Source organism: Carassius gibelio, chromosome A4, assembly GCF_023724105.1.
Source record: "Carassius gibelio isolate Cgi1373 ecotype wild population from Czech Republic chromosome A4, carGib1.2-hapl.c, whole genome shotgun sequence".
Lineage (NCBI taxonomy): Eukaryota > Metazoa > Chordata > Actinopteri > Cypriniformes > Cyprinidae > Carassius > Carassius gibelio.
This window is the reverse complement of record NC_068374.1, coordinates 4,812,730-4,832,801: the sequence shown is the minus strand read 5'-3', so window position 1 is coordinate 4,832,801 and position 20,072 is coordinate 4,812,730. Positions and strand designations below refer to the sequence as shown.

Sequence of the window (20,072 nt, the reverse complement as noted above, 5' to 3'; positions counted from 1 at the left end):
CAAGAGTTAATTGGAAAAAAATGTGATACTTTATTGTTGGGACAATGGACTGATGGTAAACCTTGCCTTCCTGATGGTTTGTGCTGGGGGAGTGGGGGTATAAAATATTTAGGAGTGTATTTAGGGGATGACAGTGTGTTACAAAAAAATTGTGAGGGGCTGATGGAAAAAGTTAAGGGGCGCTTGGATAAGTGGAAATGGTTGTTACCGAATATGTCCTATAGGGGGCGAACTCTCATTGTTAATAACTTAGTGGCATCTTCACTTTGGCATAGATTGGCCTGTGTAGACCCTTCACCACAGTTTTTAGCGGAAGTTCAAGCTGCTCTTGTCAACTTTTTTTGGGACAAACTGCACTGGGTCCCACAAAGTGTTTTATACCTCCCCAAAGATGAAGGCAGGCATGGTTTGATTCACTTACAAAGTAGAATGGCTGCTTTTCGGTTACAGTTTTTAAAAAGACTACTTGATGGTTCTACAGATTTCAGCTGGCGTGCTGCGAGCTGCACCATTTTGCACACTATTGGGGATTTCGGACTGGATAAATCCCTCTCTTTAATGGATCCAACCAAATTGGATTTATCGGAACTGCCTGCTTTCTATCGAAATCTTTTTAAGGTGTGGAGTTTTTTTCGTGTTCAAAAGACTGAGAACTCTTTTTCTCTCCACTGGCTCTTGCAGGAACCACTGATACTTGGGGCCCGGTTGGACATTGCTACTCACTGTTGTTTGCCGGGGTTCAGCACCATATTTCAGAAATCCAAGGTTTTTACATTGGGACATTTGTTGACTTTAACTGGGCCTCATTTTGAAAATGTGGATGATGTATCCAATCATTTAGGAATCAGATCTGTTCGTTTATTAACTCGTTTTTTTGTCAAACTGAAATCATGTTTTACAGTCGATGAAGAACATTTGTTAAGAGACTTTTTTACAGGGGTTTGTACTCCTGATGTTGAGGATCCATTTCCATGTTTGATTATTAAACCCAATCTTGAAGAAGGTATGGGTTTTTTGCTGGAATCAGGTGAATCTATGCTCTTAGATTTTTTTGTCAAGTGAAGGGAAAAAACTGTATAGAGCCTGTGTTTTGGTTTTTAATAAGAAAATGTTAGAAAAAAGAACTGATATACCAAGGCGTTCTATTTTTAAATTGAGAAATGATGTAAAACCTGAATGGAGATCATTATATAAGCCACCATTGTCTAAAAGGTTTGGTGATATACAATGGAGAATTCTCCACGGTGCCTTTGCTGTCAATTCTTTTATTTCGATGCTGAATCCAGAAGTTGATTCTGCTTGCCCTTTCTGTCTTCAAAGGGAGACTGTTTTTCATGCTTTCATGCATTGTTTTAGATTAGAACCTTTGTTTGTGAGATTAAAAGAATTGTTTTGTAGGTTTGATGAAATCTTTTGTATTGAGACTTTCATTTTGGGTTTTAAGTACTTTCAGAAAAAACGTTTCACCTGTCAACTGTTGAATTTCATTTTAGGGCAAGCAAAAATGGCTTAAAATTTTTTTTAACTTTGATAAAATCTAGAGTTTTGATTGATTTTCGGTTTTATAAAACTATGAGAGATCTTTCAAGCTTTGAATTGATATGGTGCAGTCATGGTGCTTTGTGTGCAGTTTGATTTTTTTTTCTTTGTAATTTCATTAGGTTTTAGTACCCTCTGTGTAATGTGTTGAATGGATTATATGGTCAGCTTATTGTGAAAAGATACTGTTAAAATTGTAAATAAAGTTTTTTTTCAAAAATCAAAATTTCTCTCTCTCTCTCTCTCTCAACACACACACACTCTCTCTCTCTCACACACACACACACACTCTCTCTCTCTCTCTCTCTCTCTCTCTCTCTCTCTCACACACACACACACACACACACACTCTCTCTCTCTCTCTCTCTCACACACACACACACACACTCTCGCACACACACACACACACACTCTCTCTCTCTCTCACACACACACACACACACACACACACAGCTGTAGTGATTGTTGTTGTTATTAATGTCTCTGTTCTTGTTTTCAGATGGCTGTTTTCTCACACTGGATCCAAACACAGCAAACACTGATCTCATTCTGTCTGAGGAGAACAGAGAGGTGACATGTGTGGAAGAGTCTCAGTCGTATCCTGATCATCCAGACAGATTTGATGATGTCTATCAGGTGTTGTGTAAAGAAAGTGTGTGTGGACGTTGTTACTGGGAGATTGAGAGCAGTGGAGAATATGTGTTTATATCAGTGTCATATAAGAGCATCAGCAGGAAGGGACGGGGTGGTGAGTCTGTGTTTGGACATAATAATCAGTCCTGGAGTTTGATCTGCTTTCGTGACAGTTACTCATTCAGACACAATAACAAACAGACTGTTCTCCCTGTGAAGTCCATCATCAGCAGAACAGGAGTGTATGATGATGATAATATCAGTAGAACAGGAGTGTATGATGATGATGATGATAATGATTATATCAGTAGAATAGGTGTGTATGTGGATCACGGAGCAGGAACTCTGTCCTTCTACAGCGTCTCTGAAAACACAATGAGCCTCATCCACACAGTCCAGACCACATTCACTCAGCCGCTCTATCCTGGGTTCACTGTTGGTCATAAATCATCAGTGAAACTGTGTTGATGGATCAGAGACTGACGAGAGATTCTACCCATAATGCTTTGAGCTGCATGATGAACCAGTGACAGTGAGATGTTATAGAGTCTCTTCATGACATTAATACTGCAGCTGAACATCTGTCACTGAAATAACAGTCAGAATAAATGTGTATCAGAAATCATCATATAAACCATAAGATCAGTGTGTGTGTGTGTGTGTGAGAGAGAGAGAAAGTGTGTGCGTGTCTGTGTGTGTTTATCTACATTTGTGTTTTTATTGTAGTCAGAACAATAATTTGTATTATTTCTATTAAAATGTTCTTTCAACAGAAAAGTTCTTTGTGAATCATGTTTGTGAAAAGTACATCATTAGTTTTTCTCTCTGGTTTTTGTTCATAAATAATAAAACAATGAGAAATGAACTTGTTCAGATCTGAATTGATGTTTGTATCATGAATATAATCGATTTCATCACAAGACTGACATGAGCTTCAGGAGAGTTTCTGACGTTATAAAATAAAACATTCATCATAGCATTTCATCAAATATATTGTGACTAAACTTTGTGATAAAACATAATCAGCTGATTTGATAATGATAGCAACTACAATATTATTTCTATTATTTGAATTATAAGAAATCAAATAAATATTATTACAATAATACTATTGTACTCTTAAATAAAGTGTGTATGCATGTATTATTATTATTCATAAAAATTATAAATAAATATTAATGTATTTTTTTATATATACCAGTTTTCAAAAATGTATTGCAATAATTATATTGCACTTAAAAATAAAAAGTCAGTATTTAATAATAAAATAAAATGATTATTTTGGTTATTACTATAATTGAAATATTACAAATATTATAAGAAATAAAGAAATGGTATGTTATACAATAATAATATTTGTCAATAATATATTATTTATATTACAATTAATCAAATAAAAAATATTATCCCAATAATATTACTGCAATATTTATTAAATAAATATTATATTAATATTATATTTATTTTTATATTTATTTATTTAAAGTTTATTAATAAAAGTATTAAAGTACAAAACATTTTGTTGTTATTATTATTATTAACTAAATATAATTTTTACGTCATTTTAAATATACCATTAAACAAATCATAACGCACTTTAAAATAAAATGTCAGTATTTAATAATAATAATTATTATTATTTTATTGTTATATTATAACAACAGATATAATTGCAGTAATCCTATCATAGTTTACAATAAAAAATATTTAATGATAACCAAAATATTAATTATATATTTTATTATTTAAATTATAACAATTATTGCTACAATAATCCTGTTCCACTGTAACATAAAAAGTGAGTGTTTTAATTCTGCTACTACTAATAATAATAATAATTGTGGAATTTTATTTTGTGTTTCAACAGTTATGTTATTTCCTTATAATAATAAAATAAAATTCATATTTTTGTTAATATTATTAATAAATAATGACTTTTTTTAATAAAGTGCAATAATATTAATGCAATGACAGTTTTTAATCGTAATTTAAATAATACAGTTATAATTAATATATTTTCTTTAATTTCTTTAATTGTTATAATACAAGTAAAAATCAATATTTTATTATTATTATATACTGACCTATTTAAAGTAAATATAATTAAGTTTAACTGATGTAATTAAAACAGTAAACTGAATATGTAGTTAATAATAATAACGCGTCTGGTTTGTTTTCAGCAGATTTATAAACGCTTCTCATCACAAATGTGTGAAGATGGTTGAAGTGTGTTGTGTGTATGTTATGTGTGTTATAAGAGACTCAAACTCTGTTCAAGCATCAAATAAATCCATCTGAAATCTGTTTGAAAACGCTGCGTGTTTTTAACAATAAACTGAAGGTGTTTTGGTGTAAATCAGCTGAGCGTCTGTGACGGTGAGATTTGTGTTTGTAGAGATAACAAGATTTAAATGATAATAAATACACACAAACATTTACAATTGCTGTAAAATAAAAAGTCAGTATATTTATTCTACTACTATAACAGTTATTATAATAATAAAATAAAATTCATATTTTGGTTAATCTTAATAAATACTAACTTTTTAATGAATAAATATTGCAATAATAACATTTCTGATGGATTTTTTAATTTTTGTCATTCAAATAATATTTAACAATTAAACAAATAATTAAAAAAATATTGCAATATTTTTTAATAATTAAATTTATTATACAATTACTGTTTAGGTTATTATTAATAAAGACCCATTCTTATTTTACAGTACAATTGGATTATTGCAATCATAATATATGTACTTTCTCATTTGTTATAATTATAATTAATAAAAAATATGACAATATAAAATATTTTGGTTAAGTGTATAATAACAAAACTATTATTAAAACTAATATTATTATTAATAAATACTGACATTTTATTTTAGAGTGCAATATGAATACTGCAATAGCTTTAATTTATTTGTTTAATTGGTATATTAAACATAAAGTAAGCATAATATTTAGTTAATAATAATAATAATAATAATATAAACTTAATAAATGCATTAAAAATTGTAAAATAAAAATGTCAGTTCTACTACTACTAATAATACATTTATTAATATTAATACATATATTTTCTATTAAAATAGTATAATTTTCAATTGTAACAGTTATTTTCTTACAGTTATTGAAATAAAATTCATATTTTGGTTGATATTATTAATAAATATGGACTTTTTATTTAATAAAAATTGCAATAATATATTTAATGGATTTTTGATTTTAATTTAAATAGTACAATTATAATTAATAAAATATATTTTTTGCACTATTAAATAAAATATCAGTTTTGTGCTACAATAATAACCAAAATAATAACTTAATTTTACTATTTTATTATAACATTAAATAAATGTTATAAATGTAGTAATCCTATCATACTGCATAATAAAGTGAGTATTTAATATAAGCCAAAAATAATATGTATTTGTTATTATTTAAATGATAAATTACTACTATATTAATCCTGTTCCATTGTAAAATTAGTTAGCATTTATTATTATTATTATTATTGTTATTATTACATACAGACTTAAATTTTCAATAGGATTATTGGAATAGTAAGATTTTATTGATCTGTTTAATTGTTAAAATTAACAGTAAAGTAAAATGTATATTTTGTTGTTATTATTTTTAACAAACTATTATTTTACTTTATTTTAAATATATATTAATAAACAAATCAATAAAAACTCTTACTATTGTATTAATCATACTGCACTGTAAAATAAAATGTCAGTATTTAATAATAGTGATAATAATTACTATCATTATTGTATTTTTTATAAAAAAATAAAATAAGACAAAACATTTATTATTTAATGCTAACCAAAATATAAATTATATATATTTAAATTATAACGATATATATATATATATATATATATATATATATATATATATATATATATTATTATTATTATTATTATTATTATTAACAAAATATTAATTTTATTTTATTTTAAATATACATATCTGGGGGCGTGGCTTTCCCTCTGACAGGAAATGAATGTAAATCCAGTAGAGCTGCGTAAAGTCACTTTTGCTGAGATCAATCCACACAGATGAACTCCAGGGGCTTCAAGCCTCAACCACAAACTAACCAATTGAAAGCTGGTGGTCATACTTCAGAAAACAAAGCTATAGTCTACATTCATGATAATGTGAGGTTTTAATATTACTTTTCTTGCTGAATTTTAAAGTTTCCTGGTTTCACAGACAAAGCTTAAACCTAATCCCAGATTCAAATTCAACTTGTTCTGAAGTATCTTAAAATATCTCAGTTCTATTGTTTTGTCTCTACTTAAATGTCCTTATTAAACTAAGTCCTAATTCTGGCTTAATCAAAGCCCTGTCTGTAAACCAGGGGGCTGTTCCATAAAAGACGCTTAGAAAAGCGGGGATTAAAGTCCAAAACCTGACTTGAATGAGCCGAGCTAAACATCCGCGCTTAAATTGGTTCCATAACAGTAAGTTGAGGATCATGTGATCTTACAAATTTGAGTCAGGTTTAAATAGTCTAGATAATTAATTAATTAATTTATCAATGCCAGCTTGAAGTTACAACTATTCAGTGTTTTTTTTTATGTATTTTTTTTTAATTGCAGCGACCAAAAAGAAGACTGGAGGGCCACCACCAGCCAGCTTCACTCCTGCAGAGGCGCTGGCTTTGGAAATTAATAAAGGGAGGCCCGTCCTTGAGGGAATAGAGGGGGGGACATCATCTAAAATGATATCACGTAGTATAAGGAGTGAGTATATAAAAGGTGTGTGTGTTTTATTATCATTATTCCTTCCTGACTAACTGAGGAGGATGAGGAGACTGTGTCTGTATGTTCAAGGAGGCCTGAGGTAGTCACAGGTTCCATGTGATACTGTATTGAATATTAAAAAGTGTACTTGTGTGATAAAATGATCATAATGTGTTTTCAGGATCCTGACACTGTTCTAGAGCCCTCTCAGTCTGGGACCACATGTGACAAAGTGAGTATTAAGAAATGGAAACAATGTGACAAGAGTATTCAATGAAATAACTGAAATCTATTAGTTGCTACAGAACCCAGAAAACATAAAAGGAGTGTATAAACGCTACCTCCTTAAACAAATGGAATCCAGTATAAAAACTGAAGATGAGGAAGTTGGAGCTGGAAATTCAACAGCTACAGAAAAATGCAAGTAGAACTACCATTTTTTAACAAAACATTACCTTTTTGATCACTTTCCACAACATTTATTTGTGTGTTTAAACCCTCAACAGGCAGATTCACTCTGAATAAAGACAAATCACATGAAATACTTTGACTTCTGTGTGTTTGTTCAACTAAGGAGAAAGTTGAGGGGCCAGTGGTAAATTTTAAAGGCTACACATGGTTTAGACCATATTGTAATGACCCGAAAGTCAGCACTGACAGCCAGGTGCATTATGGGTATTTGTTTAGCGTTCAATTATGGGTTATTTAAGCAAGATGGTTGAGTTCTAATATTAGTAATGTTATACATGTTCATGTCTAAGTTAATTGGAGTTGATTTGGGTTCATTTACTGCCATGTTATAAAAAAAGGATGACTGTCACCGTCATGGAGAGAGATGTGTTGAGGAGTGACTTGTGATATGGCCTTGCCTGTGCAGTTTGTTGATTGTGTTCTGAATTAAAGAGTAACAGACACTTATTGCCTCCTGTTGGCTGGTTTGTTAATAACTCTGCTCACTGAGACACTCACGGTCGTGCGGTGTATGGGACGCGAGTGCTCGCTCTGCCCGCTGGTGAAGATAAGTTGCGACGTATAGACGCTAGCACCCTGCTAGCCGTTAGATTAAAAACAAACAGTCTAGCTTAGCTCTAGTCAGCCCACGGTAATAGAACAACTACAAGTTGTTACACTGGTGTCAGAAGTGGGATCTAGGCCGTTTAGAAGACGCAGCTATGGAGCGAAGTATAGGCGAAATAGAGCGTGCTCTCAGAGAGAACCGAATCACGTTGGAGCGCTTGACAAATGAGTCGACGCGGAGAAGGGCTCCGTACTGGCCTGATGGCGCCAGCGTTCCCCGGACTGTGCATCGCTCTCCTATGCATGGGCAGAATGAACCTTCGACTGTCACACCAATGCACCAAATTAGTGTCCAGTCTAGCCTCCTTCCACGTTCACCCGCAAAGCTACCACGATACAGCGGGTTGACGCCCCTGGAGCCCTACCTGGCCCAGGTCGATCTGGCTGCTCTCCACGATGGATGGACCCGCGAGGAGACTGCCACTCACTTGGCCCTCGCTCTGGAGGGTCCTGCACTTCAGGTCCTCAGCGATCTGTCTCCCGAAGAGCGGCGTGATATCCAGGCCCTCACCGCTGCCCTTAACAGCCGCTTCGGGCAGAGAACTTCTGCAGAGCAGAGCAGGGAAGAGCTTACTAACCGACGTCGACGTGAAGGAGAGAGTGTGGGTGCATTCGCCGCTGACATACGGGTCCATACTCGGAAAGGCTACCCTACCTTCCCAGCCACAGCGAGGGAAGAGCTGAGCCTCCACGCTTTCCTGCGGGGCCTGACACCTGAGCGCCTACGTCAGCATGTCCGTTTGTCATCACCCCAAGACCTGAGTGAGGCACTGAGAGAGGCTGAGCGAGCTGAGGAGGTGCTGCAGGCTGGGCCGACAACAGGTCGATCTCAACTACAGCGCCAGCTGATGAGAGCAGCAGAACAAGAGCTTGACGGAGTTCAGCCTCAGGAGGAGGAGGTCAGCCGGGTTCAACCAGTGACCCCCCGACGGAGGTCGAAACTAGACCGCTGCTACCGCTGTGGAGAGCCGGGGCACTTCGCCAGGGACTGCCCTGCCCCGAGTCCCCGGCCCCGGGCAACATCACCCCCGGGAAACGACCTTGGAGTGAGGCAGTGAGGGGACCCTCACCCCGTTCTTTGGCACCCCTCCACAATGACTGCCCTGTTGTGGGGCGCTGTGGGCTTATCAGAGGATTGTACCTTGACTGTGTTATTGACGGACAGCCCTGCAGTGCCCTGGTGGATACGGGGTCCACCATTTGCTTATTACAAAAAGGATTGTTGCCAGGGACAGCCGGTCCTCTTCCAGGGGACTGGACCCCCACCAATACCGAACTCCTCACCGTCACGGGTGAAAAGACAGTAATGCCTGGGAAGAAGTTGTTGTCTGTATCGGTGGGGATGAGCCAGACAAGCCATGAGTTCTGGCTCGCCGACATCAGAGATGAGTGCATTGTTGGTTTGGACTTGTTAGCCCACTGGGGAGCATGTGTCGACGTGCTGGGGCCCACACTGTGCTTAGGTAACGAGAGAGTGCCACTCCGGTCGGGTCGGAGCCATCATGGAGAGGCTGCCGCCCCGCTGCCACCGCTTAGACACCAGTGTTCACTGGCTCCAGCCCCCAGCCGCCATACAAGATCTGTAGAGACTCAAGGGGTGTTCCCGGGGTGTATTGCAACTCAGACCAGTGCATCCCAGTCATTATCAGTGCACGCTCCTTTCACCCATCCATCACCTGAGACTGTTGCTGCTGTTGAGGAGTTGGGGCGACGAAGTAGTGAGCATCTGAGCGTGCTGCAGCAGGAGCAGCTGCAATGCCTATTGAAAGACTTTGTGGACATTTTTGCAGCTCGAGAGGAGGACTGTACTAGAACAGCTTTGGTGCAGCATCACATTGACACTGGTCCCGCTGCTCCCATTCGCTTGCGGCCCCACAGACTGCCTCTCGCCAAGCGCCAGGCTGCTGAGGAAATGATCAGAGATATGGCAGCTAATGGCATTATAGAGCCCTCAGACAGTCCCTGGGCTGCACCTATGGTCATGGTGCGGAAGAAAACGGGGGGGTGGCGCCCTTGCGTGGACTTTCGTCGGCTAAATTCGGTCACCCGCAAGGACTCATACCCACTTCCGCGCATTGATGACGCATTGGATTATGTTGCTGGATCCTGTTGGTTCAGCTCTTTGGACTTGCGCAGTGGGTATTGGCAAGTGGAGCTGGCGGCGGAGGCCCGGCCCAAAACTGCGTTTACCATAGGGCAAGGACTGTGGCAGTTTAAGGTGATGCCCTTTGGGCTGTGTAATGCCCCAGCCACCTTTGAGAGGCTTATGGAGCGGGTCCTTAAAGACATTCCCCGTACCCGCTGTGTGGTCTATTTGGATGATCTGTTAGTCCATGCCAGAGACTTTGACCACGCTGTCCACAATTTAAGGGAGGTTCTGACAGCCATCCGTAATGCTGGGCTGCGGTTGAACCCGGCCAAGTGTAACTTGCTCACCCGCCAAACGCAGTTCCTGGGTCACGTTGTTAGTGAGAGCGGAGTGGCCACCGACCCAACAAAGGTGGCCACAGTGAGGGACTGGCCCCCACCAACCAACCTCACTGAGTTGCGGAGTTTCTTAGGCCTGGCCTCCTATTATAGAAGGTATGTCAGAGACTTTGCCACCATCGCCAGCCCCTTACATCAGCTGACAAATAAGGGTCGGCGATTTGGGTGGTCCGAGGACTGTGCGGCAGCCTTCCACCAGCTAAAAGCCGCTCTTATAGATGCTCCTGTTTTGGCCTACCCTGATCCCAACAAACCTTTCCTGGTGGACACTGATGCCAGCAACGTGGGGGTTGGCGCCATACTCTCCCAGAAGGGGGAGACTGGAGAGCGAGTGGTGGCCTATTATAGCTGCAGCCTCAGTCGTTCTGAAAGAAACTACTGTGTCACCCGGCGGGAGTTGTTAGCTGTGGTCCTGGCAGTCCGTCACTTCAGGCCCTACCTCTTGGGCACCAGGTTCACACTGAGGACCGACCACGCTAGCCTCACCTGGATGCTGAACTTCCGTCAACCAGAGGGTCAGGTGGCAAGGTGGCTGGAGATCCTCCAAGAGTATGACTTCGAGGTTCAGCACCGACCAGGGCGGCAGCATGCCAACGCTGATGCCCTCTCCAGACGTCCATGCCTTGCTGATGAATGTCGGTATTGTGCTCGTCAGGAAGAACGAGATCTGGGCCCATCGTCGGCAGCCACCGAGCCGGGTGGCAGTGATGGAGATGGAGGGCCATTCACCATCGAGCAGCTGAGACAACAGCAGGCAAATGACCAAGTTCTGGTGAAGGTGAAGGGTTGGCTGGAGGCTCGAGCACGTCCGGACTGGCCAGCGGTGTCCTCACAGGGGCCTGAGATCAAATCACTTCATGCTCAGTGGGGCAGCCTGGAGCTCCACGATGACGTGATCTACAGGCGGTGGCAGGCACCCAGGGGGGGAGTTGACCATCTCCAACTTCTAGTTCCCCACGCTCTGCGGCCAGAAGTCCTCCATTGGGTTCATGGGGCAGCTGGAGCTGGCCATTTCGGGAACTCCAAAACAGTGCGGCGGCTGTGGCAGCGGTTCTACTGGCCGGGGTGTCGGCAGGATGCAGAGCTACATGTTCACTGCTGCGATGTCTGCACGGCGCAGAAGGGACCCAGCCAACGCTCTCACGCACCGTTGCAGCAGTACCTAGTAGGGGCACCCATGGAGAGGATCGGAGTGGATATCTTGGGACCATTTACCATCACAGAGGCCGGCAACCGCTTTGTCCTGGTAGCTATGGACTATTTTACAAAGTGGCCTGAAGCATATGCGGTGCCGGATCAGAGTGCTTCCACATCGGCACAGCGACTAGTGGATGAGATGTTTGCCCGTTTCGGGGTGCCGGACGAACTTCACAGTGACCAGGGGCGGAACTTTGAAAGTCGGTTGTTCAGTGAGGTGTGTCAGCGGCTGGGGGTAAAGAAAACAAGAACCACTCCCCTCCACCCTCAAAGCGATGGACTGGTTGAGCGGTTCAACCGCACCCTGGCCACCCAACTTGCCATCTTGACTAGTCAGCATCAGAGAGACTGGGACCAGCATCTGCCCCTGGTCCTGTGGGCATATAGGACAGCAGTGCAGGAGTCAAGTCAGTGCACGCCGGCAGCGCTGATGTTTGGAAGGGAGCTCCGCACGCCGGTGGACTTGGTGTTCGGGTCGCCTCCCGAGCCGGAGATTGCTGGTGGACCAGAACTGGACTACTTCCGGCGATTAAAGGAGCGTCTGGGCACAGTCCATCAACTGGCCAGAGAGGCTCTAGAGGACGCTGGAGCCCGCCAGAAGCGGGCGTACGATACCCGGGCCCACGGGCCTACCCTTAAGCCAGGGGACAGAGTGTGGGTGTTCTGCCCCCAGAGGAAGCGCGGGTTGTCACCCAAACTGACTCATCATTGGCAGGGACCTGGAGAGATTCTAAATCAAATTTCGGAGGTGGTTTTCCGGGTCCGAATGCCTGGACGGGGTAGGCGGGTGGTGCTTCACAAGGATCGGTTGGCACCGTACCACCCACTGGCCCCAGAACAAGAGAATGGTGGAGGCCAGGGAGGCTCCCCACCATCCACTCCCAGCGCTGCAACGGACAATAACGGACTCAGGGTTGAGCCTGGCGCTGGGGGTAAAACATCCGAGAGGCCGAAGCGTGTTCGACGTTGGCCAGGACATTTGTTAGATTTTGTTGTGGGAGAATAGGGTTGTGGGGACACTAACCCTCTTGGGGGGGGCTATGTAATGACCCGAAAGTCAGCACTGACAGCCAGGTGCATTATGGGTATTTGTTTAGCGTTCAATTATGGGTTATTTAAGCAAGATGGTTGAGTTCTAATATTAGTAATGTTATACATGTTCATGTCTAAGTTAATTGGAGTTGATTTGGGTTCATTTACTGCCATGTTATAAAAAAAGGATGACTGTCACCGTCATGGAGAGAGATGTGTTGAGGAGTGACTTGTGATATGGCCTTGCCTGTGCAGTTTGTTGATTGTGTTCTGAATTAAAGAGTAACAGACACTTATTGCCTCCTGTTGGCTGGTTTGTTAATAACTCTGCTCACTGAGACACTCACGGTCGTGCGGTGTATGGGACGCGAGTGCTCGCTCTGCCCGCTGGTGAAGATAAGTTGCGACGTATAGACGCTAGCACCCTGCTAGCCGTTAGATTAAAAACAAACAGTCTAGCTTAGCTCTAGTCAGCCCACGGTAATAGAACAACTACAAGTTGTTACAATATTAAGCAAAATAATTATTTGCATATGGGTCTCGTATAAGTCTGCCTGTTTCGTTTTCTTCCAATACTGCTTCAGTATTCAGTATTGCCCATGCGCAAAGCCAAGGGGCCTCATCGGAGGTCACCTTAACATTCGTAGTGTAAGAGAAAAAACGTGACTTTGCCTTGAAAGTAGCACTGATGTCTAAATTAATTACTGACAGACAAATTTTTACAAACCTTCGTAATAAAGTGGTCAATGAACTAAGGAAAGCAAAGGCAAAGTACTTTATGGATATTATTAAAGGCGGAAAAGGAAATAGTAAATTGATATGGAGCAACATAAATAAACTAACAAAGAAAGACGAGAAGCAAAATCAGGGAAATGGATATGAGCTAAAAATTAATGGAATTTTAAATAATGACCCCAGTGAAATAGCTTCTGTGTTTAATACTTATTTTACCCTATCAGTGCAGAAATTATCTGACACTTTTGGTGCAAGAATTAAAAATATAGCAACACCAGATTATAATAATACCATTTTTAAGATAACTGAAGTTCCTGAAAATAAAATTTGTAAGACAATAAGCACTTTAAAGCTCTCAAAGGTAAAGGACACATTCAAGTGGGATTCAACATTTTTAAAGAACAATATTCACTCCCTTAGCACCCCCATTAAACACCTAGTCAATTTATCGATAAAGCAATCAATTTTCCCAGCTGCCTGGAAAAATGCAGTGTTAGTTCCGATTTTCAAGGCAGGGGAACCTACTGATGTGGCTAACTATAGACCTATCAGCATATTGCCGGTGGCATCAAAGATTGCAGAAAAAGTGGTAACTGAGCAGTTAACCGACTTTCTAAATTCTGGACAAATACTTCATCCAATGCAATTTGGTTTTAGGAAAAATTACTCGACCGACATGGCTACTTGCTATTTTGTTGAAAAAAATCTAATCAAAACTAGACGGTGTAGGAGCAGTTTTTCTGGATTTAAAAAAGCTTTCGATACAGTAAATCATAATGTTCTTCTTTCCAAGTTGTCAAACTTAAATTTTCCCGATGATGCTATGAAATGGATGGAGTCCTATCTCACCATGAGAAGACAAAGCACCAGAGCTGGGAATAAAATGTCATCTCTCAGTTGCTGTTCTGTTGGTGTCCTGCAAGGCTCAGTCTTAGGCCCTTTGTTATTCAGTCTATATGTTAATGATCTACCACTAGCATGTCCTCAAGTTGACACCCAAATGTATGCAGATGACACAGTCATTCTGGCACATGGAAGAGACAAATATGAAGTGGCAACCAAATTAACAGCAGCAATGGCAAAAATTGCCACTTGGCTCTCTGAGTCTTGCATGACGCTAAATGTCAGTAAAACTGCGTGTATTTTTATATAAGGAAAAATGAAAATCAGCCAGATGTCGTTGTACATGGGGAAAAAAATCCAGATTGTGTCCCATTTTAAATATCTGGGAGTTACTATTGATTCACAGTTGTCTTTTAAAAAACATATAAAACAGGTTTGTAAAAACCTGTTTTAATTTGAGAAATTTTAGACACATTCGTAATCAGTTACCTCTAGATGCTGCCAAATTGTATATGCACTCAATGATTTTCTCACATTTTACATACTGCATCACAAGTTGGTCACAAACCGGAAAAACAATACTTGCTCCACTACAAACGCTATATAAACAAACTCTCAAAGTATTAGATAAAAAGCCATCAGGTTATCACTACTGCAATATCATCCAACGTCGTACTTCGCTATCTCAGTTAGCTGGATTTGATTGTTGACGATTTGGCGTGATCTTGGATCATTTGGTTCTTTGAAGCTCATCCTGGAGCTGCTGTCATAGCAACAGGTCCATAAGCTTAAACCTGCTCAGGAGCAGCTTATTTCATGTTTGGATTAGATCGCTTCTTTTCAACCAGAACTGACACTCAAAATATGTCTGCTACCACCACTACTTTATTACAAGAGTATCGTACTGATCCAGGGACAATAATTAAAAATAATAATCATTAAAAAAATTATTTAAAAATAATATAAAATTGTTGTGTAGTCCATAACAGCCTACTATAGACACAGCCAGTTTTACTCACTGAAATATTTATTTGTCATAAAATTATTACTTCATAATTGTATTAGAGTCTTACACACATGCTATACAGATAATAGAGTCGTGCATTATTTTGTATTTGGACAGATTTGTTACGTGACAGCATTAATGAAAGTTTCTTAAGGGTCAATATCATGTTATCTGCATCTCCTGCACTCCATCAAGCCACTCTTATAATAACACTCATCACTCAAAATAATGCACGACTCTATTATCTGTATAGCATGTGTGTATGACTCTAATAAAATTATGAAGTAATACACTTTTATGACAAATAAATATTTCAGTGAGTAAAACTGGCTGTGTCTATAGTAGGCTGTTATGGACTACACAACATTTTTATATTATTTTTTTTCTCGAGCAGGTTTAAGTTTACGGACCTGTTGCTATGACAGCAGCTCCGGAATTGAGCTTCGAAGAACCAAACGATCCAAGATCACGCCAAATCGTCAACATTCAAATCCAGCTAACTGAGATAGCGACGTACGAAGAACAGGCCCCTGGTGTGTTCGAAGAACCCAATTAGCGGGATCATGATCGCTCATTGTCAGGTGACGTCACACTCGTGGAACACGAAATGCATTATGGGTATAGCTGCCATTTGTAAGGTATCAATGCTAGTGTGTTCAATTGGGAGGATTGTGTTGGTCTTAAATGTGGTAAAATGGTACGTTCTTGTTGTGTGATAGGCTGCAATAGTAAGTCTCATGACAGAACGGGTCACAAACTAAACAGCGGGGTAAGGTTTTTTTTAGTTTTCCCTGTTTGAAGAAAGGACATGGACAGCTTGTAGTGGACGTAACAAAGAGGCGTCGGATGGCCTGGGTTGGAGCTGTGCGACGCAAAAACATCACCTTTGGAAACATATCTCCGTTTATGTATGTCTGCTCTCGACATTTTCATAAAGGTAAGATATTTAAGTGACGTTGAGAAATTTGAAGTATATAACATTTTATCCACGAGTCATTTTGGATGAATTTTCTGGCACAGATAGCTCCAAACAACGCACGGATGTAACCGCGATCATGGGAGAAACGGGTTAACATTACTCTTTTATTGTTTATACTGTAAAAGCTTATGCAATTGTCTTATACAAGTCTATAAAATAATTATTTTACTTCACTACAGCATTTTATTATTTTAGGGGTTTGTACTTCCCTTATGAAACAAATATATTGCAGTATATTGGAAAATATCATGTAATATATTAGGCATATATTCTTAAATATATTTATTTTTTTCCAATATATTGCAATATATTGAAAGCGGCAATCATTTGTTTATTTTGCAATATATTATATAATATATGTATCATCAATATATTATTAAAAGTATTCAAATATATAATATATTAGAAAATAAAAAGGGAAAATAATATATTACAATATATCACAATATATTTTAAAGGGGGGGTGAAATGCTCGTTTTCACTCAATATCCTGTTAATCTTGAGTACCAATAGAGTAGTACTGCATCCTTCATAACTCCAAAAAGTATTTAGTTTTAATATATTCATAAGAGAAAGATAGTCTGTACCGATTTTTCCCGGAAAAACACGACCGGCTGGAGGCGTGACGTGTGGGCGGAGCTAAAGAATCACGAGTGCGAGTAGGCTTTTGCGTAGAGAGCATGTGGAAGCTGTGACAGCTGCGAAGGCTGAAACTGAACGAGAGCAGCAGCAGCAAGGACTCGCTCCGAGCGGGGCTCGAACCCGGGTCTCCGATGGGAGGCGGACGCACTAACAAGGAGACAGAGATATTTGAAGCAGTTTTACTCACCGCCTGCAGTTCCAACACACAATGGTGACCCTTTTTCGTTGGGATTGCATCATCCTTAAGAAATAAACGATATGCAAATCCGGCGTCAAACTGGGCCTTGTTTGTAAAACAAGCATCTTCGAAATGCAGGGAACAAACACAAACACTTGCACAACTCCGTTGATGCTCTGTAAAAATAAACTCCATCCACTGGTCCCTTATAGGCTAGTGACAAATGGTCAAAAAGTGCTTTAGTTTTCGAGATACCCCTACCGGAGGTAGAACTAAACCCAACAATGTTTTTCCTCATCTCTAAGGTCTCCCATATATGAAATGGATTCTTGGCTAAAAATATTTTACTGCTAAGATTGTTAAATTAACAGATATTGTTATACACCACAAAACCAATAAAGGACTAAAATATAGCCTGTCCGTATGGGAGTTAAGGCATATAAACTAATGCAGATCAATCACACAAGCTCTGAGAGCTTTGAAACTTGACATGTTTGTAGTCAGGAAGTTGATTTAACTACTAGAAAAGACTGGATGTGAATATCTTGATGTATGGAATAAATAGACACATGTAAACACATATCTAAAATAAGCGGACATGCACAAATTTAATATCTATGCAGAATGTTTTCATTTACTTTGTGCTTGCTTTGCCTGGCATTATCATAGAAACACATATGATGGCTTGTTGGAAAGGTGGGGTTGTGCTGAATCCAGCAATACCAAATATGTAAATATATGATAAAAGAGAAGTGTTCTGTCACTCAATGTATGATGTGTCCAAAATGAATGAAAATGGAACACTGACATAATTGAGTCCAAACCCATTCATTATCAGTGGTGAGAAGAATGTTGAGAAATTCAAATATAAGAGACATCAAAAAATATTTAATATGGCACCTTGTACTATATGGAAATCGAAAGATAATACCTTACCATAGCACAAACAGGAGACCAGGAGTTTTAACTTTTTAATAAAACTATAACTTAACTTCACACAACACAGCTTAAATTATTAATATGTAAATATATAATAAAAGAGAAGTGTTCTGTCACTCAATGTATGAGGTGGCCAAAATGAAAGAACACTGGACAAAATAGCCTCAAGTCCAAATCACATTATCAGTGGTGAGAAGAATGTTGACAAATTCATGGTTACTGCAAAGTAACTTACATTAGGTAAGTGCTGATCTACATTTACTAATAATACATTTCATAAGGCACAGTATACTATACAATTCATATGAACCACAGATCCAATTGAATCAGGTTAACATTGGAATGGAACACCTTTATTAAAATATCGTCACTGACATGCAGAATCCTCGCATGTCAAAATTTTGTCTATTTCATATTTTTTCACAATTCAATGCTATTGGTCAAACCCCACGTGGTAAACAATCTAAAGTGTTGAAAATAGATTGAGAGCAAATCTCTTAACTCCATTGGACACTTCAACTGTCTGAGAATCCTCGTAACGCCACCTCTTCTTCACTCCACGGCAGGAGGTTCCACGGCATTTTGTGTCCTCAGGATTTAAAGTCGCAACGATTGAGAAATCCTCATCGAGCAACACATAAAGCAAGCCTTAACTCAGATTTTATCTATTTTAAACTATGATATCAGTTATTGATGTATTTTAAATGTCTACTTATTACTAGACAAGGCAAGGCAAGTTTATTTATATAGCACATTTCATACACAATGGTAATTCAAAGTGCTTTACATAAAATAAAGTAAAATAATCATGAAGAAAAATAATAAAAATAAAGACAAGCAATTTTAAAACTTTTAAAATTATGAAAAAAACTACTTAACTAAAATGAATTTAAAAACAGTTAGAAAATGATTTTACATAAAAAAGTGAAAATATAGTGCAATCAGTTCGGACATTGCACAGTGCTCATTTAATAAATGCACAGCTAAACAGATGAGTTTTGAGTCTAGATTTAAATGTGACTAGTGTTTTAGCACATCTGATCTCTTCTGGAAGCTGATTCCAACTGCAGGCAGCATAGTAACTAAAGGAGGACTCCCCTTGTTTTGTGTGAACCCTTGGTATTTCTAACTGACTTGATCCTAGTGGTCTGAGTGCTCTGTTAGGTTTATATTCAGTGAACATATCTGCAATATATTTCAGTCCTAGGCCATTTAGTGACTTATATACGAGTAAAAGTACTTTAAAATCAATCCTATATTTAACTGGAAGCCAGTGTAAGGACCTGAGGACTTGTGTGACTGGTGTGATATGCTCAGATTTTCTGGTTCTAGTCAGAATCCTGGCAGCAGTGTTCTGGATGAGCTGCAGCTGTCTAATGGTCTTTTTGGGAAGGCCAGTGAGGAGCCCATTACAATAGTCCACCCTGCTGGTGATAAAGGCATGAACAAGTTTCTCCATGTCTTGGCTGGAAACAAAACCTCTAATTCTTGCAATGTTTTTGAGATGATAGTATGCTGATTTAGCTACTGCTTTGACATGACTACTGAAACTCAGACCGGTCTCCAGAATCACACCAAGATTCCTGACATGATTTTTAGTTGTTTGACCCCTAGAGTCAAGGTATGCATTCACCTTGAACACTTCATGTTTGTTTCCAAATGCAATGACTTCAGTTTTTTCCTTGTTTAGCTGAAGAAAGCTCTGGCACATCCAACTATTAATTTTATCAATGCATTGGCAGAGGGAGTCAATAGGCGGATCTTTTGTGACGTCATTGTTTATGTTCGTCACGTTGCATCATGGGAATCGTGTGGCAGGAAACACCGCTAGATACCTGTAATTTGATTGTTTTGCACGTTTGGAGGAGGATTTAGAGAAGAGGATGGTTCACTCTTGCTGTGTGGTCGATTGTATGGTTAGTTGGGGGCCTGATAAAAAGTTTTTTCGAATTCCCTCCGAAAAGGATAGCGAAAAATGAAAGAAATGGTTGCGTGCAATTAGGCGATTGAACCTGGACGTTCCGAAGA

At 39.1% G+C, this 20,072-nt stretch overlaps 1 protein-coding gene across 5 annotated transcripts in view; it reads left to right on the top strand.

Annotated features, from left to right (window-relative positions):
• LOC127967419 (stonustoxin subunit beta) overlaps positions 1-3,037 on the top strand; it is a 123,607-nt gene extending 120,570 nt beyond the window's left edge. For all 5 annotated transcript variants that reach the window (XM_052568319.1, XM_052568321.1, XM_052568318.1 and 2 more), the window contains exon 5: positions 2,039-3,037. In XM_052568319.1, coding sequence (XP_052424279.1) covers positions 2,039-2,640 — 602 coding nt within the window. In that variant the 3' untranslated portion in view covers positions 2,641-3,037. The remainder of the gene's footprint in view (positions 1-2,038) is intronic.
• Positions 3,038-20,072: the final 17,035 nt, after the last annotated feature.